The 25527-nt window shown below is 56.4% G+C and overlaps 10 protein-coding genes across 10 annotated transcripts; 5 read left to right on the top strand and 5 right to left on the bottom strand.

The window, feature by feature from the left end:
• Positions 1–580: 580 nt before the first annotated feature.
• KRP23_15091 (UTP:RNA uridylyltransferase 1) lies at positions 581–5348 on the top strand (the record flags this gene model as incomplete). Its single annotated transcript, XM_067885990.1, has 3 exons — positions 581–1740; positions 1962–1967; positions 2093–5348. The coding sequence occupies 3 exons, from the start codon at positions 581–583 to the stop codon at positions 5346–5348; spliced, it is 4422 nt and encodes a 1473-aa protein (XP_067736754.1).
• A 162-nt stretch (positions 5349–5510) lies between these two features.
• KRP23_15090 (uncharacterized protein) lies at positions 5511–8044 on the bottom strand (the record flags this gene model as incomplete). The annotated part of the gene is made up of 4 exons (XM_067885989.1): positions 5511–5669; positions 5739–6811; positions 6888–7710; positions 7784–8044. The coding sequence occupies 4 exons, from the start codon at positions 8042–8044 to the stop codon at positions 5511–5513; spliced, it is 2316 nt and encodes a 771-aa protein (XP_067736753.1).
• Positions 8045–8444: 400 nt separating this feature from the next.
• Positions 8445–9764, bottom strand: KRP23_15089 (uncharacterized protein; the record flags this gene model as incomplete). The annotated part of the gene is made up of 2 exons (XM_067885988.1): positions 8445–9170; positions 9237–9764. The coding sequence occupies 2 exons, from the start codon at positions 9762–9764 to the stop codon at positions 8445–8447; spliced, it is 1254 nt and encodes a 417-aa protein (XP_067736752.1).
• A 97-nt stretch (positions 9765–9861) lies between these two features.
• Positions 9862–11102, top strand: KRP23_15088 (uncharacterized protein; the record flags this gene model as incomplete). Its single annotated transcript, XM_067885987.1, has 6 exons — positions 9862–9997; positions 10065–10120; positions 10176–10363; positions 10437–10681; positions 10748–10911; positions 10971–11102. 6 exons carry the CDS (start codon positions 9862–9864, stop codon positions 11100–11102), a joined length of 921 nt encoding a protein of 306 aa, XP_067736751.1.
• A 207-nt stretch (positions 11103–11309) lies between these two features.
• Positions 11310–13085, top strand: KRP23_15087 (uncharacterized protein; the record flags this gene model as incomplete). The annotated part of the gene is made up of 1 exon (XM_067885986.1): positions 11310–13085. The coding sequence occupies one exon, from the start codon at positions 11310–11312 to the stop codon at positions 13083–13085; it is 1776 nt and encodes a 591-aa protein (XP_067736750.1).
• Positions 13086–13175: 90 nt separating this feature from the next.
• Positions 13176–15677, bottom strand: KRP23_15086 (uncharacterized protein; the record flags this gene model as incomplete). The annotated part of the gene is made up of 1 exon (XM_067885985.1): positions 13176–15677. The coding sequence occupies one exon, from the start codon at positions 15675–15677 to the stop codon at positions 13176–13178; it is 2502 nt and encodes an 833-aa protein (XP_067736749.1).
• Positions 15678–16153: 476 nt separating this feature from the next.
• KRP23_15085 (uncharacterized protein) lies at positions 16154–18085 on the top strand (the record flags this gene model as incomplete). Its single annotated transcript, XM_067885984.1, has 1 exon — positions 16154–18085. The coding sequence occupies one exon, from the start codon at positions 16154–16156 to the stop codon at positions 18083–18085; it is 1932 nt and encodes a 643-aa protein (XP_067736748.1).
• Positions 18086–20558: 2473 nt separating this feature from the next.
• On the top strand, positions 20559–21506 carry KRP23_15084 (Extracellular protease inhibitor 1; the record flags this gene model as incomplete). Its single annotated transcript, XM_067885983.1, has 1 exon — positions 20559–21506. The coding sequence occupies one exon, from the start codon at positions 20559–20561 to the stop codon at positions 21504–21506; it is 948 nt and encodes a 315-aa protein (XP_067736747.1).
• A 269-nt stretch (positions 21507–21775) lies between these two features.
• KRP23_15083 (Mitogen-activated protein kinase kinase kinase 2) lies at positions 21776–22885 on the bottom strand (the record flags this gene model as incomplete). The annotated part of the gene is made up of 1 exon (XM_067885982.1): positions 21776–22885. One exon carries the CDS (start codon positions 22883–22885, stop codon positions 21776–21778), a length of 1110 nt encoding a protein of 369 aa, XP_067736746.1.
• Positions 22886–22997: 112 nt separating this feature from the next.
• Positions 22998–24481, bottom strand: KRP23_15082 (uncharacterized protein; the record flags this gene model as incomplete). Its single annotated transcript, XM_067885980.1, has 2 exons — positions 22998–23253; positions 23580–24481. The coding sequence occupies 2 exons, from the start codon at positions 24479–24481 to the stop codon at positions 22998–23000; spliced, it is 1158 nt and encodes a 385-aa protein (XP_067736745.1).
• Positions 24482–25527: the final 1046 nt, after the last annotated feature.

Raw genomic sequence — 25527 nt, 5'->3', positions numbered from 1 at the left:
CGAGGGCCTCGGCGCGTGATCGACCATCAGAGTAAGTGAAGTGAAGTTCGCACTGCGGCAAGATATTGAATCTTCAAGTGACTCGACAGTACAGACTAAAGGGGTTGGCCGACTACATATTGTGCAATATTCCAGCAGCCCCTTGCCGTGAGGAGCTGAGTCATCGCCAAACTACGGAAATAATAAACACTTCATGTCCAGTAAATCAAAGCAGCTAAGTGAACCCAAAGTACGGTACTTATTAGTCGTGCGACACCTACACGACCGGATGAAGCGTAGTTGATTCATGCGAGAAGATGCATTCACTCAGGCTGCTGACAGGCTGTCTGGGGTTTGATGCGCTGAGTGAGGCCGGGAATCAATTAGCGAAAATTGCAATCAGTGTGATGGTCTCTGTTTCCTGTCTAGCGGGTTTCAGATCGACACGAATGGCTGCTGCAGTACTGCTGCTGCGAAAACAACCTTTGCCACCCCATGAAAACATTCGAGCAGCGCGATTTTGCTCACTCCTCATTCTTCAAAACACCAGCTAGTGGCCAAACCCCTTCTCCTCTTCGCAAGCGCTCCGACCGCGCCAACGATGATCTCCAACGTGCATAATCTTCTCCCAGTCCTACTCATTGTGCTGGTCTCGTTCCTCACGGGCATCGAAGCTGACTCGGCCTTCTCGGTGTCTTCTGCTTCAACGGAGACCGTCGACTCCAGTACGGAGCATGTCGCCTTCGTCAAGCAGTGGACACTCTCCGGCACCAACACGGACAACAATGGCGGTGACAACGACGACGATGACGATGACAGCTCGGACGATGGAGACAATAACAGAGTCGATTCGATCAAGCTGCAAGTCCCTGGCCGCGTCTTCATCAGCTATGTCAGCAGCATGCCCTCTGGTGTGCTCGGCTACGTGAATGTGTCAGGCGACTCGCAGAGTCTCGTTGAGGCAGTGAAAGTCAGCTCCAATGACGACGACGAAGAGTTGGAAGTGAAGTACGACACCAGCAGCTCAAGCTCGTCAGGGTACTTGCTGACAGAAATCTTCTTAGTGACGAGCGACATCGTGGACGACGTCGAGATCGAGTCGTCGGCCGAAGTAATCATTGAAGACGGTGTGCTGATCGCCAGTAACTCCAACAAGGAGCTGCAAATCAAGGCCAGTGACTCGAGTGTCGTGTACGTCTCAAGCGCAGCCATGACCCTGCAGGATCTGAAGCTGGAGCTCTCGGACAGCGCAACGCTGCAACTTACCACTGACAGCATCTCGGTCCGCGAGGACGTCCAGTTCCAGGCGCACGACAAATCTTCCCTCACGGTGATCACGTCCTCACTCACCGTGGCCGATCTCGACCTCGACGCTGAGAACTCGGGTGCGATCTGCATCTCCGCTCAAGAGGTTTCGGCCAGTAGCTACGACGGCCAAGACGCCAGCAAGATCTCGCTGCCGAACGCTTCCTCCAAGCACACGTCCACAGGCACAGCCTCGTGCGACGAGGCCAGTACACCGTCTCGCCAACCTGGTTGTGTGTTCAGCAGCGCCTGCTCCTCGATGACGACCAGCACTTCCAGCACATCTACCAGCACACCAAGTGCCACCTCAGCCACCTCAAGCGCTTCCAGTGCCACAACGACGTCATCATCGTCCGGTGTCAAGACGAGCGAGCAGAACAGCGCTGCGGTCGGGCTCTTCGCCTTCTACTCTCTCAGCATGGCTCTCACCACCAGCCTCCTACTTGCAGCCTCGCTGTAAGCAGGCCACTTCAACATGACGTTTCGGTGGTCGTCGATTACTTTCTTTTCGTATTCCATACGAATTCGTACATTGTTCACTGTGGTCCACCTTATTTCGCGTATCATACTCCATCCCCCCTAAAGAGCGCCATATCCAAACGCTCAGGGTTTTGTGTCCTCGCCCGCCGGTCGCCCCCGTCTTTCCCGTCGCTTTCTCGCTCTCCCCTGCATCTCAGCGCTCCGTACGTGACCTCATCTAGCTTTCTCTCTCTCCTCTCTTCACGCATACCGGTCTGCGCTCAATTGATGGTGTTGCCGCGCTGTAGAACTCATTTTAACATGCGCCACCGCTCTGTCCTATAAATAGTGTCCCAATGGCCGCGTGGCCACAGCCGCCTCGCTCACCCAATCACAATGGGGGACGATTTGAACCGGACACAGGGACCTTCCAGAGTCTCGGCGCCTTCGGTCACGACAGCTTCCTCGGAGGCAGCGGTCAGCTCAGTGGCGGTCTGGAGTTGGGAGGCTTCGGCCTGGGGCTCTCACCGCCGCCTCCGCCGGCTTCTGGGGGCCTCGGATTGGGCCTAAATCAGCAGCCCCCACCATTGCCACCATCTTCTCCTGGTCTCCTGCAGCAGACGGAGGCTGGCGGCGCGCTCTACCACTTGCAGCAGCAGCAGCAGCTTCAGCAGCAGCAGGACTTCGCTATGGGCCCCGGGTCGAGCTCCGGACTGAGTTCGTTGGCCTCGCTAGGAGGTCTGGAGCTCGGGGCACAGAGCAGAGGCGAGTTCGGCCTGGGCTCTTCCAGTCAGGGACTCAGAGGGCCAAGACTTTCAGCTGCAGAACCTACAGGACCTTCAATCTCGGGCAGAAGGGGGTTCGACCTGTCGGACGCCATGCTCAATCTGGACTTGAGTGGAGGAATGCTGGGCGAACGTGGGGTGCTTGGTGGGAGTGGCGGGTGGGGAGACGTTAGCCTCTCGTCCCCGTCGCCCTCGTCGGCCTCGCTGCGAGACCAAATGAACGCACAGATGGCTGCGCTGTACCAGCATCCCAAGCCCCCGACAAACGACCGGTTGATGTTTCAGCAGCACCAACGTCAGCCGCTAGCCCAGTCAGGTAACGACTTGTTGGGTTTACTCAATAACGGCAACAATGGGAACAACTCAGGTTTTGGTGGTCGCGAGCTGTACCCCCCACCGAGTGTGAATATCCCAGGAGGCAGTATGCAGTCTCCCCGGCTAGGAGGGTTTCCAGGCTTTCCTGCTTCCAGTCCAAACAGCAACGGGGGCCACGGAGGTCTCGCACCTACCATGTCGCCCTCACGGGGACCCCACTCGAGAAGCTCGACCCCGTCGCGCTCGCGTCGTTCGCCAGCGAAGTCGCCTCAATTGCATCGCGAAAACTCAGCTCCAAGCTCTATGTCGGGCGGCCAGGGCAACTCGATTCATGTGTCTCCTGAAGTGACGAAGCCCAACGATAACATCAAGGTTCAGGTTTCTCTGCTGGCGGAGGAGTGCGTGGTTGGGCGTGTCCTGCTTGTGGGGCTTTTCCGACTTGGACAGCCTACGAACGACAAACCCATCTTCGTGAAGCAGGTACTTTTCGAGAACAAGCTGCACCGCAACTACCGCTTCTTGAACACGCGTATCACATTCCGCGCGCCGCGTTCTCCTGGTGAGTTTGAGTTCCGCGTGTTTGAAGACAAGAGCGGCCACAGCCACCAGCCGAATGGAAAGCGTTACTCAAATGACGATCATCACGACAGCCACCATCATGGAAAGGTCTCTTACTCGAATGTGACCATCGCCCGCAGCAACCGGCTGAAGGTTTGCCTGGAGTACAGCCACTTCATCGATACTTTGCGCGCGACGCATGACAAATTCCAACAGGGAGTGATCGACGGCGATGCCGGTCTGGTGTTGAGCGCGCTACTAGCACTGATGCGGCTTGTGGACCAAGTGGAAACAGTCTTCCTTCACGGCCATGCCCTCCTGGGTGATCTGCTGGAGGCGTGTCTTCATCTGCTGGAGCGTCGTGCAGAGGACATCGCGCGGTCATTCGCGGCCACCGAAACGATTCCTCACCCTATGGAAACTTTCCACGGCACGCTACGTAACGTGCTCAATGCCGTCGAGGCGAACACGTACGTGCGAGAGCTTGTAGCAGACGATCAGCTTGCTGACATTGCTCGCATTCAACGTGAGCGTTTTTGCCAAGTGAGCGGGCTCTACTTCGCCAACGACGCCGATCGCTGTGCGTTCTGGCTTGAGCACTTCGGATTTGCGCCAATTGACATTGCGGCATCCGATTTAAGTGTTGACGGAGAGGGCAAGATGCTGCACTCGTCACCGTTCGTTACGCGTGCTTTGACTCGGTGGGTGGAACGTGAGGCAGCGGTGCTTATGCCGGACCGTACATCATTCCGCGCGTCCCGGCAGTCAATTTATGATCAGCTGCATGGGGAGGTCATTTCTAAGCTCTCGTTTACCTGTGAACTGGATGTGTTTGGTTCGTCAGCCAATGAGTTTGGTAATGAGCACAGCGACATGGACATGTGTCTCGTGCTGCCAGAAGTCAACACCCCAACGGTCGAAGAAAAGCAACGCATATTGCTGGAAGTGGTTGCGCGGCTCGAGTCGCGGCCGGATCTCTTTGCCTCTGTCGACACGACGCGTCTTACTGCGCGCATTCCGATCGTGATGTTCGTATCCCGCGCGTCTGGCATCGAGTGCGACTTGTGCGTGGAGAATCGGTTGGCACAGCGTAACACTTCCTTGCTCCGGGCGTACGCTAGCGCTGACTCGCGCGTGCGTACGTTAGCGTACGTGATCAAACGTTTTGTGAAGCAGCGGCGCATGAATTGTGCTGCCGAGGGCACGCTTTCATCATACGGCTACCTGCTCTTGCTTATCCACTATCTCCAGCGCCAAGACCCGCCTGTGTTGCCTGTGCTGCAGACTCTTCCCCCGAACTGGCCGGATGAACCTCGAGAAAAGCTGCCAAGTATATTGTGCCGTGGCCCGAGTGAGGAATTGGATCCGTCTGCCAGCAACGGTACCGAGGGCCACAGTGGCATTGAAACGTACTTCTACGATCCATTTGCGTTTCGGGAGCCCAACGAGAAGCTGGCCTCACTGCGCGACTTCGGTGCACGCAACACCCAGTCGGTTGGTGAATTGCTGCTGGGCTTCCTTCGCTACTATGGATTGCAGTTCGACGCCACGCGTGACGTTGTGAGTGTCCGTCGTGCAGACGCCGGTACTGTTACCAAGGACGAGAAGCGTCACACATCCCAATGGCGTTTCACTACACGGTTGAGCATTGAAGATCCGTTTGAGGTGGGCTACGACGTGGCGCACGTGCTCAAGGGCTCGCGTGACAAGTACATCCGGCAGCAGTTCGTGCGCGCGTACGTGCTGCTAATGGATGGCGCCATCCAGCACCAGGGAAGGTCGACCGAGGAAGACAGCCAGGCAGAGCAAGTCGACGACCTGTCAGTGGATCGTATCATGTCAATCGTGAACGACCACGTGCTGGAAGTGCCGTTCCTGCAAGCGCCACCCCCGCATCCGCTGTCGCCCATACCCATGCCCATGCCCATGCCCCACGACGGCTTTTGACAAACCTGACCATTATGCTCCTCACATGCAAATAGAAAAAATACTGAAAATCATACTCGCGCAAAAAGTTGCTACTTGATTCCTAACTGTGGGCTTTCTTCTAGTGCTGGATAGCGCGCCCTCTGCAATACTATGTGCATTCGCGCAAGATCAGGGTGCCAATCACTTTTTGTTACTACTGCTGTCTTTCACACTCAGCGTCCATGAAACGACGAGCGCTTCCTCCGTTTGCATATACTTCACGTGAACAGTGTCGGCCACGCTCACAGTGAAAGTTCCTCCTGCCTGGACCACTACTTCGCGCAGATTCCACCCCAGCAACTGAATCGCACACAACGAATGCCACGTCAATACAGCATAGCACAAATACGCAGCCCGACGAGCTCTTACCTCTGTACATGCCTTAGCGTCAAGCTCAAGCTCAACCGTTGGTGATCCAGGTTTTACGCTGCTCTGGCCAACCAGCAGCGCAAATGCACTTGGACGGACACCATCGAGCCGCTCCTCAAAGGACAAGATTGACCCAGAAGACCCACCGATTTTCTTCACCACCGGTGTTGAAGCCACTTTTGACGCCGCCTTGCAATCAATCTGGAGGACACTTTTCCGCATGTGCGACACCAACTGCCACTTTACCCGCTGGGCCTCTGGCAGAGCGTGCCTTGCTTCGCGCTCTTGGAGGGCCAGCATGTCTGCCTGTTTATTAGCTAGGGCCTGGTTCGCCTCCACTAGCTTCTGGCGCAGTGCCGCAAGCTCATCGACACTTGTGGTCGATACTGACGATGGTGTTGTGTCTGTTGATGTTGCTGCTGGAACGGGCGGAGATGGAAGCAACGAATGTACTTCTTCTTGAAACTTGTTCACAACTGCCTGCATCTGTGCAGTGTATGTCTCCGTATCCCGCTTTTGAACCCGTCGTGCCACCATTGCTCTACCCAATTCATGCCGAAGAGCGCGGCATTCCGCGTAGTAGCGATCCTTTTCCTCAATGCTGACTCTCACTCCGGCCTGTGAGTCGCTCGGTAATGAGGATGTAGGCGCCAGAGAACTGGGCGGCACTCCAGTACTGCTTAACCCGGGGGCTGTTACTCCCATGGTGAGGATGGAGGCATCTGTGGGGAAGTATGTCGAGTTCATCGGCTCCGATTTCAGCTGCATTTGCAAGTGATGCGCATGGTTCAGACCTGCAGCATGGTTAGCGAAACCAGTGGCACCTTGATGTGAACGATGCAAATCATCAAGACCTGTGCTGGTGCTGCCGTTGTGCAAACTGTTCGAAGCTCCTAGAGCACCTGCCGAGCCGTTCAGACCGTTCCCCAGACCGCCTCCTAACCGTGTCTCCAGAGCCATAGTCTTGCTGGACAACACGTTAGCGCTGTTGCTGCTATCGGACCCCTTAATGACACCACGCCCTGGCCGCTTAATTCCGCGATATGAAGCCGAGTTACCAGCATTTTGTCGAACTAGACAAATTAAGCACGGACCACACGCCACGAGTCAGACAACATTCAACATGCAAAGACATCGAGTAGGACGTACAGGGGTTGCGACGGAGCTTGAGCACAACAGAATTGCGGGAGGTGGATTTGAGACGACCAATAACTGTAGAAAATTGAAGTCCTCTCACAGGCAAACCTGACACAGCCACTAGAGTATCACCCACGCAGATTCCGCTGTTGGCCGCAGGCGTATCCGGTGCAAGTCCTGTAATCTGAACATGGTCGTCCACGCACGCCAGCGTAAGTCCCAGCCCGCCGTTTCGCTTCGTGATCACACACTCGTACAAGTCGCCCGACTGCGGCTCCTTCATCACTTTTTCGCGGGCTGCAGCAGCAGCGGCAGCCGCTACAGCAGACGCGCTCAACGGGTTACTGCTATTGTGAAGGTGATGCCGAGCCTGTTGCTGCTGAATCTGCTGGTGCACGGAAACAGGCGCGCCTGGAGCTGCTTTCGCGACCGGTTCGGGTTTGATGTCCTCCGTTTTCCGCTTTTTGTGGGCGACACTTGCAGCCGTCGCTAGCTCCGCTTTTCTCCTCATGGTTGCTGCTCCTGTAACTGCAGGTTTCACAACCGGAAGCTCGCGTTTCACCGCTGTAGTGACCGTCGTCGTGGCAATCGACGCCGGCATCGCCAGAGCACCCGAGCTCGTCACCGCTGCAGACACCGTCGCGTCACCCAGAAGCGATAACGGCGACGGGTCTCCAAAGTCCGGCAGCAGAGACGTCGGCGGGGACAGCGCGCGCATCATCAGTCCGGGGGGCGGCTGCAGCGGCATGCCCATAGCCATGGCAGCGGACGTCAGTCCTTGTGTCGTCGCTTGACTCACAGGTGCCTCCACTGGTGGGATCAAGTCCATAATATTCTACAGCAGCAGCAACAATTAGTTTTTGGTGAAAAAAATGCTCAAAAAGCGAGTTTTTCGTGCTTTGACGCACATCCGACAGCTTCTTCTCGTCCGAAACGACGGCTGCGATCTGGTCCAGAAAGAAATCTGCTGCTGACTTGCTGCCGGGCGTCGTGGAGCTCGAGGCATCACCGCTAGAGGCCGCCGAAGCGCCGCCCAGAGCCGCGACCAAACTCTCATCGAACGCCAGCGGCGCAAACGCCTGCACGCCGCCGCTAGAGGGGGACACAGAAGATACGCCACTCTTTCCGATAGCGCTGTCCGTTGGCGTCTGCTGCTGCTCGCCCGCCATTGCACCCGCTACGGCTGTCGAGGGTCGCGTGTTGGGGCCTTTGCAGCGTCTAGCGCACGTCTCGGAGCGGGAAAATCACGGAGAAGAGCGGCGGCAGCAACTGCGCAAGAAAGGAGGCCCGTGGGACGCCGGTATACACCGAGAGAGAGCCGTGAAGAGCGCGCGTAGCCTCGCTCCAACCCAATGCGAAATGCCCGATCCGCGACTGCCACCAACGACGACTATGCCGGTGGAGCCTCAGGATTGGACGAAAAGACGGATTTTCAACCTATCAAAGAGGAGATATTTTCCGACCACTGGTAGAAGACACTTTTGAGAAAGGACGAGCCAAGTATTCTGAGATGGCTGCAACATCGCTACGAGTATCACAAAGCACCTCTGTGGCTGCTGCGCCATTGTTTTACTGGTCCTGCAACGATCGCGCAATGGCCTGGGCGATCTCGTCTTCCTCGTACGCGTCGTCAGCGTTGTCAGTCGAAGATGCTGCAGCGGCGGAACTGGACGCAGTGGACGATGGGACTGCAACTGGAGCAGGAGTGGGTGCGGCGGCAGGAGTCGGAGCTGCGGCTGATGGTGCGCTCGCGAACGGGTTTGCGCTGGTAGAAGTGGCCGCGAACGGGTTGGCGGCGGCAGCGGAGGGAGGTGCAGCGCCGAACGGAGAACCTCCGAGGCCGCCGAGACCTCCGAGACCTCCGAGGCCGCCCATGCCGCCTCCTGCCATCATCTGCTGCATACGCGCCATGGCGTTCGGGTCGCTCATCATCTGATTGACCTGCTGCATCATCGCCGGGTTCTGCTGCATCGCCTGAATGGACTGTGACAGCAACGCCGGATTCTGTAGAGCCTGCGCCAGCATTGGGTTCTGCTGGGCCATTTGCTGCACCATGGGGTTGTTCGCCATGGACTGCAGCATCGCCGGGTTCTGCAGCAAAGTCTGCGCCTGCGATGCGAAGTCTCCTCCCAGTCCGCCAAAGCCGCCCATCGGCGGTGCAGCACCAAAAGGCGAAGCTGCAGCCGCAGCTGCGGGTGCTGCACTGCCCACCGTCGCCGCCACCGAGTCCACCACAGTCTTACACGCCACCAAGTTCTCCCACTTCTCGGGCGTCGGCACCAGCACCAAATGACCCTAAAAAACACCACGCAATCCATCAGCATCCCCCCACAACCTCTTCAAAAGGACCCCCATCCTTACCGCTTGCACGCCTTCCTGGAATCCCAGCAGCTTGACGCTGTCTTGCCCCCTCGTCCTGTCGAACAGCCTGCTCTTCAGTGCCGCGTTATCCGCCCGCAGTCTGCGGTACTTGTCCTCCGTCGGGTGGCCCACAATGTTGGCGCAGATCTTCTGCAACGTCGTCACCGCCGTCGTGAACTGCTCATGCGGCTCGTCGCTCCTCATCTGCTGCAGGAACGCGCGTAGCTGTGCGGGGGGCGCGGGCCCAGCTTCTCTGTCCGCCGTCGCATTGGCCGCTGCCACGGCGCCCGGCGTGAGCGTCAAGTGCAGCGCGCAGCCTGCAGCCACGTGGTAGTCGCTCAGTAACTTGGCGTCCTGCAGGATCTGCCCCTGGAATATGAGGCGCTGCGCCGCCACGGGGAAGCGCCGCGCGTCCTGCTGCTCGATCTGCTGCTTGAGCGCCAGCACCGAGGCCGCCGCCAGGTCCACGCGCAGGTGCAAGCTCTCGGACGAGCCGCTCACGACTTTGATGGTCAGTTCATCCGCCATTTTAGCTCAGATTCACAAATGACAAAGAATCGTGGACACAAGTGGTACGTAATGTGTACGTGAACTTTACACAAGTGATCTTGAAGCGACGCAGACGATGAAGGTCCATACGGCGAGGAAAGCGAGGTTTCGTCGCAGTGGAGGTGCTGTGGATGTGGCAGTTGAAGAGCTTGTTGGGCGGCCGATGCCGACGGAGCTGACGGTGGAGCGGATCCCGGCGCTGGTGCGAGAAGGTTCGGGACTGTCAAGTTGAAGTGGAGGTCGTCTCTGCTGCTGATTGGAGGGCTGAACCATTAGTAGTGGACACGTTGATGCAGACGTTGGTGGCGGCACCGTTCACGACAGGAGGCGGTGAAGTAGGTGAAGACTCGCAATTATCTCGAGCTGCGGATCTGACGTTCGTGATGACAGGCGCTGGATGCGAGTGAAGAGCTGAAGCAGCGAGCGGATGCGGTGGACGCCTTCTGTCGAGGGCTGAGGCCTGGTCCTCTGCAGGAGATCGTCGATAGGCAGGTCGATCGACTGCGAGAGGCTGCACAGCACCTTCGGTCGCCACCCAGTCGATTGACAGCAGAGTTGGTCAACATGGGAGTTGAAAGGTACCAGCGTCTTGTAGTGTTTGACGCGTGAGTTGTTTGCTAAAGGTGAATGCTTGGGTTTGTGTGTACTTAGACCACGTACGAGGCCAGTGCCCATTCGTGTAACTCCGTTCATGGGCTCGGCACTAGCAAGAGCTGCCGCCAAGGTGGGCGTGAATGCAAAGAAGCACCCGGGCGCTAACAGCGTGCGGAAAACTGCAGCTAAGCCTCTGTATCGATGGGAAAAGCGTCGGTTCCTGCGCGGCAGCACCGTTGCACAGCCGAGTGTGGCCGCATCGAAGGCGAGCTCTGGGCGAAAGCCGAAGCTGGCAGAAGAATGTGAGTACTAGCCATTTGCTTTCAACATTAATAGACACTACTAACACATCTAGCAAATGTTGGCAGACCTTGACGAGGTGGATGAGGCTGCCACGGAGCTTCATCCTTGCTCTGAGCCCGGCCACTACTCACGTTCGTCAGTCAGCAAAGCGTCTTCCGCTGCAGCCAGGACCCTAACATGCTTCGAGTTCCAAATCATTCTTACCGAAGAGGAGCTCAAGGCACTCAAGGTACAGCTCTTGCTTGGGCCATTCACGATGTCAGGCTGACACTCTCCGTTCATATGTAGTTCCAGCGAAGGCGCCTGGAAGCCGAGCAGCGACACTTGTCACGACGACAGAAGCCTGGGCTGGCGAGCACTACCCAGCCACCACCTGCCCCAACGGCAGTGGCCTCCGAGCGGAGAACAGTCTCCCAGTAACATCGCACCTTCCTCCAACGCTAAAACCGTTAGGTTGTTTTGAGCTGCGGCACCTCAGGTGTTGAGGATTGCTACCACTAAAAATACAGAGCGCGGTTGATAAGACCTTGTAGCCGCCAATAGCTCCGAGCTCTGGAGGTTCCAGGCGTCACCCCTGTCCATTTCTCTTTTCCCCGACTTGTGGGTGCTGCCCTCAGTTTGTGGACAATGACGCATTCAACCTTCCCGCTCTACGGGTATGAACGGTTCTTCGCAATGGACCCTGGTGCGAGCGCCAAGCTTGCGCACGTCGCGACTCTGCGGGGTGACATTCCTGGACTCCTGCAGCACTTGCCTCAGGCGGTACTGCAAACCTTCAACCGGCACCCGAAGATGCGGGCAGTGGTGCTCCCAGGGAGCTCCCCTCAGAAAGTCATGATCTGTGCTCCCATCGCCGATGAGACCGAGCTCAAGAGCCTCCTTACCGTGCACAAGTGCACTCCTGACGAGGAGGAGCGAGCAGAACAAGAGCGCGTCGATGCTGCAATCGACAACTCCTCCTCCTCCCCTTCGACGCCGTCTGCAGTCCCGCATCTGCGCTGGATGGAGTTTGTGCAGGCCGAGTGTGAGAAACCGCTGGACCGCGAAAAGGACTTCCCGTTCTACTTGCACGTCCGTGTCGATAACTCCACCAAGACGTTTGCGCGCCTCGTCCTGTTTGCGGACCACTACATGTCGGACCCCACATCCGGAGCAGTGATCCTCCGTGAGGTCCTCGAGGCTGCGGCCAAGATGGCCACTTGTACGCCGGTGGAGCTACCACGAGAACTTCCGCTGCGGGAGTCCTTGTATGAAGGGACGCACTACGTGAACTCGTGGATGAACATTGTCCACGAAGCTGTTTCCAAGTACGTCATGCAGCCGCTGATGAACTTCGACACGAACGCGTTCGTACCTCTGCTGCCAATCCAAGCGGACTCACAGCTCGATTTTGCGGGCTCGCCGCCCAGTCCACCCAACCAAAGTTTTGCCTTGTTCGCGCAAGGGTCGGAGGCTAGCATGCGAAGTGCCATGGCGCGCTGCCAGGAGGAAAGTGTCAGCCTCCAAGGCGCAATCATCGCTGCGACCACTATGGCCTTCGGGCTCACCAAGCACGGTGGCAACCTTCGCGAATGCACTGAGCCACTTCAACTGCGCATGGACGTCATGGGCGATATGCGGCAGCAAGTGGCGTTGAATCCCGTCAAACGTGGCCTGTTTGATGCTGTTATGCCCCATATTGCGGGAAACGACCGCGAGACACCCGTTGGCCTGTACTCTTCCCCTGCCAATCTCGTGTTCATGAGCAGTGAAGGTGTTGACCCGCACGGAATGTCCTTCTGGGACGTCGCGCGCAAGGCTGACCACGAGTGGGAGTGCGCTCTGCTTGGTCACGAAGTCAAGATGCAGTCCATGTTTGTGAACGAGGTGCTCAATGCCGAGAACAGGACGGATTCCGGACTGAGCGTGGCCAACAGCGCGCTTAGCGACGTCACGCTCTCGTACCTGGACTGCTCGGATGCCGCGCCCACGCCATTCCCGAGCGAAGTGGCCGTTGGCAACAATAGCGTGACTGTGGACGACTTGCATGTGTACAACTCGCACCCGTCCTTGAGTTCGGCCAGCAAGTTGTTCGTTACGGCGCTCTCCCATTTCAACTACGCGTTGATGTACAAGCTTGAGCCCGACGTCGCCCAGCAGCTCTTCGGTTGGCTGGTGCGCTGCACGGAGCGCATTGGTGAGTACAGACAACAGGATTCCTTCGCCCAGGCGGCAGATCGACTTGCAGGCGGAGCGGCAATGGTCGTACCGGTCGACACTGAAAGGCTGGAAATTGCCATCGAGTCTGCAGTGTCTGGAGCGGCGTCCACTTGTGTTTCCATTGATGAAAATGCAGTGGGCGTGGCCACGGGAGGTGTGGGCTCGAACGAGGCAGGAAGCTTCCAACAAGACGTGGAGTGCTAGCTTCGCCAATTCGGATAGGGGATTGATATTCGCGATAATCTAATATACATTCACAGATAGTTTGTCTCCCCAGCGCATGTCTCCCACGAGTCACACCAAACTTATTGAGTCCAAGGAAGTCACAGGGATACGCTTTTTGGCGCCAGGCATGTCATACTGCTTGCAAGCGCCGAAGAGCTGGTGGAGGGGCTTGTCACCAAGGCTTTCAGCTAATTGGGGGTCGTCGAGGACGTCGTTCACCAAGCAATAGGCTTCGTGGTTTCCACTCCAGGCCACATAACGCGGTTCGAAACTTCCGAGAGGCACCGAGAGATAAGGGAAATCCGAGTACCAAGATTCGAATGAGGGAATGTAGCCATTCAAGGTGGACACGTCCGAGGCTGGGATGTCGCTTTGCTTGGCTCGGCCGCCAAAGAACCCGCTTGGTAGGTTCCCAACGATGTAACGTATGTAGCTGCGATAAAGCGACTTGAGGAACACGAAAGCCACCACCATGCACGTGATAACGAGTATGATCCAGTACAAAATATCCATGAGGTTCCGCTGGTCTTCGGTCGGGTACTCGTCACGCAGGAATGGGAGAACGATGTGCAGTGTTTTGGCAAGAGACGTATACCCCGACTCCGTCTGCTTCTTGGCAGCTTGCACGTCGCGTTGAGTGGCATGATCAAAGGGCCAACCATTGTACCAATGCCCCATCATGATGAGCGACACCAACGCTACGAGCAGCAAGTGGTAGCGAGAAGCACGAGCTACCAAGCCGTCGTACCTCGGAGGGGTTTTCCACTTACGCAACAAACAAAACTTGTCGACCCAGTAATTGACGAGCAGCGACAGCCCCGTGATAATCAGTCCAGTTGGGAGCAGTGACTTGAAAAAGAGAGCGATGCCCACGGATTTCGTGATCTGGGTGTACCGCTCTGCCAGCTTCCAATAGGCACCGGAGTAGTATGAGTTGAGCTTGCGCTGTGTCTTTGCCTTTGGCCCGTAAAACCACCGATAGAACTTCTCGAACGGGCTAAGCAGCTGGATCACAGGTGCCGTCACAAGGTTTGCGATGAGCAGGGCTTGAATCTGCAGTAGGTTCTCCTGCGATAGAACATCCGTGAAGTCCATTAGGAGATACAATACCACCGCACCATTGAATCCACGGAAGAGAAGCAGCTTATTCAGCGTAGACAACTGCTCGCGCTCTTTTGTCTGGTGTTGCTCGAGGCGGTCGACGTAGCTCATCAGGCGACTACCCAAAATGTCGGTCACTGCCAGCGTGTACGCCAGAATGAATAGCCTTCCGCGGCGCTGACTGTCGGGCTCTGTCTGGTCACCGATATAGTCCATTTTCAACCACCACGCGAGGTAGTACACACCGACCATCATTCCAGACACGATACCCATCGTAAGCGCTTGCTGCAACACCCGCCGACGCCAGCGCACCCCTGCGCTTTTCCAATGCACGGAAGACGGTTCAACCGCTTGCTCCACATGCAAGATATTGGTACCTCGAAAGCGGAGCCTGTTCGACAGATCTGTGCGCGTCCAGTCGAATTGTGTGGAGCACAAGCCGATCCGAGTTTCACGCAGGCAGCGACGTTGGGCCTCCTCCGTCTCAAACATGACGAATACCGACCACACGCGGTAGCTGTCCTGCCTCAGCATGGCAGCGATCCGACGCCGCAGCGTATCGAGCTCTGCGTTCCAGTACGTCAAGTCGTACCCACCCAGTCCGGCCTTCTGCCGCAGTCGTCGGATGAGCGATTGGTCAGGCGCCGCTTTCGTCGGGTCCGCCGCATTCTCCAGCGCCAGCCGCACGACTTCGGCATCCGCCGACTCCATCCTGAGCATCTCCTCCATGTAGCGCTTCTTGGCCAGCGCCGACAGCAACCGATAATTGTCCACGCACACCGTCACGAACTTGACCTGTCCGAACTGCGCGAAGAACCTCTCCCACTCGTCTGGGCTCCACGCGTTGGCATTGGGGTCTTTCACCACCACGGAATAATCGGACGGAGTCTGTTCCAGTGCGTCCAAGTGTGTCTTGTCCCTCGTCTGCATCACCGCGACCACTAGACAGTAGACGGCCAAGATGCCGAGCCCCACCATGTCCACGTGGAGCTGCGTTATGACCAACGGACAGTCGTTGATGGTCACATTGCGGACCTTATTACCACTGGCACTAGTGTCGATTGCCGTCTCCTCTCGGGTGCAGGCAGCGGTGCCTAGGAGGCGAAAGTCCAGGTCTCTGGAGCTCAGAGATCCGGAATACGTGGGCGACAGGAAGTAGACGATGCTGGGCGTGGATACAGCCGCCAGCACGAACAACAGCGCGCTCAGTTGCAGCAACATGCGGAAGTACAGACCCAGACCAATGCCAAACACCGAGAGATCGGCGAGTGAAGTGCCGCAGACCGGGAACAAGTCGCCCTTAATGTCCTCGCCCATGTCCACGAGACGGAAGGCGCCGTTTTTGTCGCGGATGCGGTGCGGCAGGACAACGTCGCGCAGCCACTGGCGCGCCACGACCACGCTGGGTCCGTCGTCCTGCGCCGTCACGCTCAACCGCGCGGCGGTGCACGATCGCCCCGGCACCTTCATCGCATTTGGTGCAGTGTCATCATGGATAATATCCAAGCAATGTGATGTGGTCTACACTAAATACATAAAATCCAAGCAGATATTGGATCGGCTATGTACGATTACCGTGAGTTGTTGTGGACCACTTCAACCCCAACTTGCTGAAGCGATTGCAGAGCTCCATTTGCAGCCCCGCAGCTCAAGACATTGCGTTGATTGTAGTAGACAGCATTTCAATGCCGCCATCGACTCGTGCTTGCCTCGAGCGTCGCGTAAGCACCCTGCAAGGCAAACCAAGTTCGTGCGCAAGTTCGGCGCCTGATTTGCACCCGTTCAAAAAAATCAGGTATGAGCCATACAAAGAGCAAGTCAAAGTACCGGGCAGCAGTTCCAGCCAATCACCGGCACGACTGCATGGGTACACACTTCGCCGGCGGATCTTTCGTCACTCACTCTTTGATTTGCTGATCGCCGCTCAAGCCAAGACTGAATCCAAGATGCTAGGAGCCAAGACCGCCGCGGTCGTCGCCGTCGCGACGCTGGCCATCGCCGAGACGCAGGCCGAGATCGCCGCTCACCTGCGCGTGCGCGTGCACGCCAAGGTGACGTGCCCCAGCGGCCAGCAGACTATCGGCGTTGCCGGCTGGGCGCAGGACGGATGCGTCGCCTCGGGCAGCGTTTGCGTGGACCAGGTGAGCAACGGCGCGTGCCCCACGGGTGCCCACTGCGCGCTGCTAGACACAGGCGTCTACGGCTGTAAGGACGGCGGCGAGGAGGCTGGGAGCTGGGCTGGTTGCAGCGGCAGCGAACAGACGATTGGCGTTGTGGGCTGGGACCACGATGGTTGCATCGACTCCGCCAACGTGTGTGTGGCTCAGGTGAGCAACGGCGACTGCCCTGCTGGCGCCTACTGCTCGAAGTTGGACACGGGTGTGTACGGCTGCGTTGCCAGCTCCCAGAAGCGCAACCGCCACCACAAGACGCTTGCGAAGTCGAGTGCGACGTGCCCGAGTGGACAGGAGGCGATTGGCGTTGAAGGCTGGTCTGAGGATGGCTGTGTTGCTTCTGGCAACGTTTGCTCTGCTGATGTGAGCAGTGGCGACTGCCCCACGGGTGCTCAGTGCACGCTGCTGGCCTCGGGTGTCTATGGCTGCGCGGACGGTGCTTCTTCGGACGAAAGCTCGAACGCGATTCCTTCGAACTCGACTAGCTCGAACTCGGTTGGCTCGGACTCGGTTGGTTCGGACTCGACTGGTTCAGACTCAACTAGCTCGGACTCAACTAGCGTGAAGAAGCACCACCACCACCACCACCACAAGTCGCACCACAAGTCGAGTGTGACCTGCCCGAGTGGACAGGAGTCGATTGGCGTTGAGGGTTGGTCTCAGGATGGCTGTGTTGCTTCTGGCAACGTGTGTGTTGCCAACACTGACGGTACCTGTCCGAGCGGCGCTCACTGCGAGTGGCTCGACACTGGTGTTTTCGGCTGCAAGGACGGTGCTGAGGAGGCTGGGAGCTGGGCTGGTTGCAGCGGCAGCGAGCAGACGATTGGCGTTGTGGGCTGGGACCACGATGGTTGCATCGACTCGACCAACGTGTGTGTGGCTCAGGTGAGCAACGGCGACTGCCCTGCTGGCGCCTACTGCTCGAAGTTGGACACGGGTGTGTACGGCTGCGTTGCCAGCTCCCAGAAGCGCAACCGCCACCACAAGACGCTTGCGAAGTCGAGTGCGACGTGCCCGAGTGGACAGGAGACGATTGGCGTTGAGGGCTGGTCTGAGGATGGCTGTGTTGCTTCTGGCAACGTTTGCTCTGCTGATGTGAGCAGTGGCGACTGCCCCACGGGTGCTCAGTGCACGCTGCTGGCCTCGGGTGTCTATGGCTGCGCGGACGGTGCTTCTTCGGACGAAAGCTCGAACGCGATTCCTTCGAACTCGACTAGCTCGAACTCGGTTGGCTCGGACTCGGTTGGTTCGGACTCGACTGGTTCAGACTCAACTAGCTCGGACTCAACTAGCGTGAAGAAGCACCACCACCACCACCACCACAAGTCGCACCACAAGTCGAGTGTGACCTGCCCGAGTGGACAGGAGTCGATTGGCGTTGAGGGTTGGTCTCAGGATGGCTGTGTTGCTTCTGGCAACGTGTGTGTTGCCAACACTGACGGTACCTGTCCGAGCGGCGCTCACTGCGAGTGGCTCGACACTGGTGTTTTCGGCTGCAAGGACGGTGCTGAGGAGGCTGGGAGCTGGGCTGGTTGCAGCGGCAGCGAGCAGACGATTGGCGTTGTGGGCTGGGACCACGATGGTTGCATCGACTCCGCCAACGTGTGTGTGGCTCAGGTGAGCAACGGCGACTGCCCTGCTGGCGCCTACTGCTCGAAGCTGGACACGGGTGTGTACGGCTGCGTTGCCAGCTCGAAGCACTAGGTGCAGTTTGCCTTTTTTGGCTGGTAAGGACTGAGAGGACTCATCATGATCCTCGGGCTCCTTTTGTAACTACGATGGCACGCCTGCAGTGTCTTTTGTTTTGTACTTGATCTACCAGACAATATAAAACATCATTTGTCATTTTTTGAGTTGTTAATTTTGATGACTTCATCTAGCAAGGTACACTCTTTTTCCGCATCAAGGTCTGTCCCGCATCAAGCTCAAGACTCCAGACTGCCCACCACGGACGTGGAGGTGGACACAGAGGCCGGGCGACAGCAGCGGAGCGAGCAGGAGCTGGGAATTCTCAACTTGGAGGCGCGTAGAAGAACCTATTCAAGCCTTTGGGCTGTTATCACCAACCGCAAGCATCATGACAAGGCGCGGGAGGGGGGTCACAGGTGTCAAGAATTACAGCCCCCAGAGTGTGGACGTCCTCCTGGAGTTCATCAGTGATGTTCTGCCGACAGGTGCGAATGAATGGGAGTCAGTGCGGCACAGCTATGAAGACTACATGTATGCGGTCGAAACCAACCGCGCAGAGTGCGAACTGGTGTCGCTCAAGAAGAAATTCCAAGCGTTGCTAAATGTCAAGAAGCAAACGGGGGATCCAAGGTGCCCTGGAAATGCCAGGGTGGTCCGTCAGATCCAGCGCCGGATCGAAGAAAAGGTGTCTATGGAGAACGACGTAGGCGAAGAAAGAGCTTTGAGCAATGAAGAGGACAGCCACTCGACAGCATCCCACACTCCTCCGGCGTTAGGAGAAAATGAAGGTGCCAACGCATGTCATTGCCTATTTGCACCCTACCTGAGTTCAAAGTGCGAAAGCAAATAGTGGAAGCAGCTAACATCAAATCCGGTCGTGGGGATAAACGGTCTGCCATTTCCAGCGCCGTACATCGCCTCCCATGCCGTTCCATATCGTGGCTCGGGGTGGAGGTCGGCTCTCGTGAGGTAGTGTTGGCCGCGCTGACGATCACGCCTCTCTCTCTGGCCTTCGGCGGCGAGTGCAAGCATCAGAATGAGCACAATGCTCTCGCCGTTGCCCTCGTAGCTCATATTATAATAGATGCGGAACAGAGTGCTGCGGGTAGGAACGTACTTTTCTAAATCTGTGCGCACCAGCTAAATCTATGTTTCGGCGTCCCAGAATAGCTGCGGGAATCGCACCAATTCGTGGCTTACAAAAGGCTATTCAATTGCCTGGTACAAGTACCCAGTAGAGTTGTGCAAATCTTACAATTCTGCAACGTAAACGCAAAATGTCCATAAACTTCTACCCGACATCAAAGCTACATGACATGTAGTACTGTACCAGTACACGCTAGTATTAATGCATGCTGTCTACAATGCAACCAGGTTGTATCTATTGGGAGACAAAGTTGCTCGTTCTTCGTCGTGGCGCGACTGTGAAGACCGCCAACTGCATCAACGACTGCTGGTGGAGCAGACTCGTAGCCGTAGCCCATCGAGGCGCTACCGCTTGTCACCGCTACATGTACCTATATACTGAGCCACTCGTATGCTAGCATATGCGTACGGTTTCCCTCAGCTCAATTGGGGAGAAGCCCTCAACTGACCTTCAAAGTCTCTCAGATGGTCTGAGCGACCTGCTCTATCATGTGCGCGCAGACGTAGCAGTACGTGCCACCGTCTTGCACGGCATACAATAAACACCATGAGCTAACCTTCATCAACCTGGCGTGGTCATGAGTTGGTGCGTTCATGCGTTCTCGATTTGGTTGGTGTATTAGAGTCCTTGGATTGGTCTGTTTGCAACCCTGGCTTGGTCTTTGCAAAACTGATCGGATCTTGCCATCATACGTGCAGCCAAACCCGCCATTGTAAGAGCAACCCCGCCAGTAGGACTAGGACACCAGTCGTAATCGTGGTCGATAAGTGGCCGGTACATGTGCATGTATACGGTAATAGTCATCCCCCAATGTTGACGGGACTTCCCGAATTTGTCACCAACTCCGGTGCGACGACTGCACGAGGAGAATTCTGCTGTCACTGCCGCTTTCACGTAGGTAACGAGCCCCGTCTCAACGCGATTTGCCGCAGCATGCGAAGCCTGTTCCAGCTTCGTCGTCTGTCGAGCTGTTTGCTGCACTCACTTACACTCATTCGAGTGGCTTTTGACGCTACTGTACCGTGTACTACATGTCATGCGTTGCCCAGCACCTCCGCTAAGCAACCCAACAGCGACTTATTTTACTGTTCGAATGCCATCAAGCATTTGAAGGTGACTCACAACGTCACGAGATTTGGTCCTGATTATTCTGGGACGGCGTCAACGCTTGGCGTCCATGCTCGTGACAATCCCCAAGATACAATCGTGGATAGGATACCTTGTGTTTATTGACCATGGGCTTGCAGTGCAATCTCTCCCTCGCTGGCTAGCAGCACGTGTGACGGTGCCGAGAGCGCTATTCTCAATTTTGCAAAGAGCAACTCACTTCACCCCCAAACGATGAAGTTCGCCGCTGGAATCGTGCTCGCTGCCGTCGCTGTCGCTGGCGTGTCGGCTGAGTCCACCAACACCTTCAAGGTCGACCCGAACACGCTGTCTCATGTCGACCCTAAGACGATTGAGGGTCTTGGCCCGCAGACGCCCGCTGGCGACAACCCCAAGCTGAAGAAGGCCATGGACTCCCTGGCCGGATCTACCAGTGGCAGCTACTACACCATCGACCCCCGCACGCTGCCGACTGAGAACCCTGCTTACCTCGGGGGTCTTGGCCCTCAGGTTCCGATCGAGAACCACCGCCAGTTGAAGGCTTCGGGCAACACTAACACGCTGACTGTCAACCCGAACACGCTCTCTCAAGTCGACCCTAAGACGATTGAGGGTCTTGGCCCGCAGACGCCCGCTGGCGACAACCCCAAGCTGAAGAAGGCCATGGACTCCCTGGCCGGATCTACCAGTGGCAACTACTACACCGTCGACCCCCGCACGCTACCGACTGAGAACCCTGTTTACCTCGGAGGTCTTGGCCCTCAGACGCCTGCTGGCGACAACCCGAAGCTCAAGAAGGCCATGGACGACCTCGCTACGAAAAGCGGCAGCACCAACACCCTGGACACCTCGGACACTCCCACCCCCACTCTGAACCCTGCGATGTACGAGGGCTTGGGCCCTGCCGTTCTCCCTGGCATGCCTGGTTACGGCCAAAACGCCCAGTTCAACAAGGCCTGGAAGGAGTTCCTAGGCAAGGAAGGTGCGTCCCAGAGCGGCAGCACTGCCTCCAACTGTGCCCAGGTTTGCCCTCAGGACTATGCCCCCGTCTGCGGCTCGGACGGCGTCACCTACAGCAACTCGTGCTTCCTGGGTATTGCCAGCTGCCAGAACCCGGACAAGCACATCACCCAGGCCTCCGACGACGCCTGCTCCAAGCAGACCACCCAGGTGATGAACTAAGTCGTATAATCCACATGTGAGCTACTCGTCACAAGTTCCAGATAGGCGTAAGATTTCCAGCGCCGTTTTCAACCCAGTTCATGGACATTGATTTGTTTTCAAGAAGTCGGTTGCTTTGATTCAACTTCTCGAGTTCCTTGTCTTCATCTGGATACAAACACGTACCTTGCCACCTGTAGTCTTTCTTGAAATGATGAAGCAGTTTTCTGCAAGTGAGTTAATCACACGTGATACTTCCAGGAGAGGAGTATTGCCGGACATCATGCCCATTAAATCAAATTATTTGAGCACGAAGCTGCCAGGTTGAATGCACAGTTAATCACAGCTCCAATTGGGATCCGGCGATGAGGCTCAAAACGACACATACGAGTAACCAACTGCCATTCGGCGTCATTGAAGCTACCGGGGCATGGAGGAAGCGATCGCTTTTCCGCTACGTTACATACCACAACCGAGTCCGGCATGGTATTACCCCACGGGTACTGACCCGTAACAGCCTCGATAATGCACATGCCAAAGGAATAAATGTCGGATGCAAACGTGGGCTGATCTCCCAGCAAACACTCGGGCGCCTTCCATCGAAATGCACCCAAAACTCCGTTATCATGGTCGACTGGTGCTGCGAGTCGATTCGTAACGATGCTCAAGCCGAAGTCCGCCAATTTTGCAGTCGGCAAACCGTCGATACTGTCACAAACGAGAATGTTGTTTCCCTTGATATCACCGTGCACAATGTCATGGTCGTGGAGGTGCTGCAGACCGAGAGCAGCGTCTCCAATGGCATACCAGATTTTGCGCCGATTCTGTCCCTTGAGGTACGACGAAAGGGTTCCATGACTTGCTCGTTCACACACGAAGAACGGTCGTCCCTGGTGGCATGCACCGTACAACTTGACTAGGTTTGGGTGGTTTAATGCGAACCACAGATCTGCTTCACGACGAAATTGCTCCCAGTGCTCCCTCTCCGTTTGTTCCAAAAGAACTTGTTTTATCACGACGTCCGTATCAAGCCATTCTCCTTCGTACACGGCTCCGAACGAGCCGTCTGCAATGTGGTTGCCAAGCTGCACTTGATACGGAGGAATAAACCACAGTGGGAGATCTTCGCTTTCATCGATGTCGAGCTGAGTTCTTGCTTCAAACTGCAGCAATGCGATCGCTTCAGATCGGTCGACATCATTCGACAGCTGACTCAAAAGTGATACTGGATTCTCCAGACACGACTTCAGCGCCTCACCCCGGCGTTCCCGATTTGCTTTCCACTTTGCCTGCCAGTGGTGAACACGGTTCGTGCTTGGCAGGTTCGACGTGCGCAGTAGCATGTCGATGTCGTGGTGGAAGCTGTAATTCTTTCCAGCGACCGTGCGGGACGCGCACATGTCAGCAGCACGACTTGGGGGCCAAAGGCACGCTGGTCGAGCATGTCGAAAAAGCGGAGCACAACGAGGCTGAAGCTTTCCACAAAAGCTGTTGATGCCGGCGCTGGACTAGCTAGGAGTTGGTTATATACATCCAGCGGCGATCGTATACTGGGCGATTCACATCCCCGACGCTATCTGTCTCACCACAAAGCTGCTCGATTTCATCCAGCGTATCTTTGAGTGTCATTCCGAGCGTCTGAATTTCATACGCCTTCACATCTTCAACACTGTCTGGAGAGCTAGACGGTGTCTTGGCAACTGGACGGGCATTATGGTTCGCCAGCATACTTATCTGGTGCACGACGTCCGCCATGCAATTCTCGCGGCTGGATCAGAATCGCACATACTCACCACAAGATCCCATTCGGCTTTTGCCACAAAGTCAGGTCGAACGTCAGGAAGTCTATCCGATTGCAACCATCGAGATGAAGCGACATCGTCTGTACGGTCCCTCACAATAATCTCAAGGATTGCGAGACCAAATGCTAGGGTGTCCGCAGATATTGACGGCCTCTCATCAGTATCTTCCTTAATGGTCTTTTGATGACGTACCAACCCCATACCGCTCAAAATTCCCTTCTGTGACGCTTGCGAGTAGAGAAGATGTACTGCCGACAGTCTTTTGTGTACAAGCCCCCGCTCGTGCACGTACTGGAGACCAAGAGCGCAGCCAAGCACATGCTTCCACGTTAGTGCCGCCTTTTCCAGCGCACGGTATTCAGTTTTACTCAACTTCTTCGCGACAGACTCGTTCACCTTTCGCCTTCCTCCTCTTCTCGGAACGTTATCTTTCGGCAGCGGCAATTCAGTGCACGCTTCATGAATCACAAATGCTTGTCCAACATGGCAGGCGCCGAAAAACTTTCTCACATTCGGGTGGTGCAGCTTGGCCCACAGTGCCGCCTGTCGCTCACAAGCTTCTTCCCCTCCTTCCACGGCCGTGGTTTTCGCTCGGAACCACTCGACCTCCGACGTCGCGAACCAACCCGGCAACGTTCCTACCACGACATGTCCGCGCCTCGCGACCGCGTCGAACACCTGGGCCACAACCCCCAGCTCGCGGTGGGTTAAAATTCGACTATACCGGTCCATCTCATGCCTCAGCAGAGCCAGCACTTCTACCCGTTGTCGCTCGTTGCCCATTTCGAATTTCAGTTTTTCGTCATTTTGCAGCACTTTGACGATCTCTTGGACCCATTCCGCCCGCTCCTGCTGCAGGTTCTGCAGCCATTTCGCGCGAACCTCCGTCTCCAACTGGTCGGTCATGCCCAGCACTGAGTCCACGGTGCGTAGCAGCAACGAAAGTACTCGCGCAGAGTCCGCGAGGCGGATTAAAAGGCGAGTTTCGCACTCAAAACTGCGCAGTTTTTTATTTAGGAATTGGCCGCAGCGAGCCACCGCCATGTCGTCCGCGGACGCCCTCGCTAGTCCCCGCAGCTCGGCCACCAAGTGGTCGCCAAGAAGAACCGGCGAGCGCACGAGCTCCACGCGACTCGAGTGCCACCGATCGTCCGCAGTCACGCGAGGGTCCACCCATCGCTGCCAGCATCCCATCAGCGCTTCTAAAGGAATCCAATAAAGAAACGGCGATAGTGCTCTGAGAGCCCTATCGTTGCGACAATCACTTGACAGTAGAACGATCTTTCTTCCAAATTACTATAGTATATCCCTAGTAGCACATACAAAGCTACTATTAGAACAGTAACATTGGGTTCTGCATCTAGAATACTATCACTAGTCATATAGAGACAGTACTATCGTCGACCAGAGAAACGATCAGATCCTGCCCGTCGAGTTCCATACGACGCATCTCTTTTCAATTGTACTTCGATAATACTTGCATCCCTGCGTGCTCGTTGTCCGTTCTTGCATAGGTTGCTCATAGCAATGCCTCCAGTCGCGAAGACGCGCTCTTGAAATACGTTGAAAGGAGCTCTGGCCAACCAGACACGGGACAGTGCCACAATGGACGTGAGCCGGACGCTGCCAGATTCGCGAAACCAGTGAAGGATATCCGCATGCTCGCAGGCAGCTTCAACACTCCTGCAAACATAGTCTTCCACTTGAAAAAAGTAACGCACGAAGCGCAGCAAAAGCGCTCGGACAGGATCCCGGCGTCGTACTGCTCGTGGCTGCATACGTGATGACACCAAGGCCACAAACCACACATGCGTCCATCGTGGTTAGCTCAGCGTACGAGCAGTCGAGGATGACACTTCATGAAGGGCGTGGCTAAGCTGAAAGAGTGCGGAGGGGTTCTTGGTTACTGAAAAATCGCAAAATGAGCACACAAGTTAGCCGAGCCGCACCGTTTTACGGCGAGAAATTCTGTTCCAGCAGTCCTATTGGGACCGTGTGCGCAATTGGTCGCCAATTCTGGTAGCACTTAGCCGCAGAGCAGAGGGTAGTCGATGAGAGGCGTAAAGGAGAAGTGGGTCGAGTGGTGGTTGGGAGAAGTGTTGGAAAGCAGGTAAAAAGTAGAATGACATTTTTAATGATGTAGGGCCAAAGCGGAAAACACGCACTACAACGAACATGCAGCATGAAGCCTGGGCGCCCAAGGCCGATCTTGAATCGGCTGCGTCATACAAAAAGAAAGA

This window comes from Phytophthora ramorum (genome assembly GCF_020800215.1).
Source record: "Phytophthora ramorum isolate Pr-102 chromosome Unknown Phyram_PR-102_s0025, whole genome shotgun sequence".
Taxonomy (NCBI): domain Eukaryota; phylum Oomycota; class Peronosporomycetes; order Peronosporales; family Peronosporaceae; genus Phytophthora; species Phytophthora ramorum.
The sequence above is the reverse complement of the archived record's forward strand: the minus strand, read 5'-3'. Positions and strand labels throughout refer to the sequence as shown.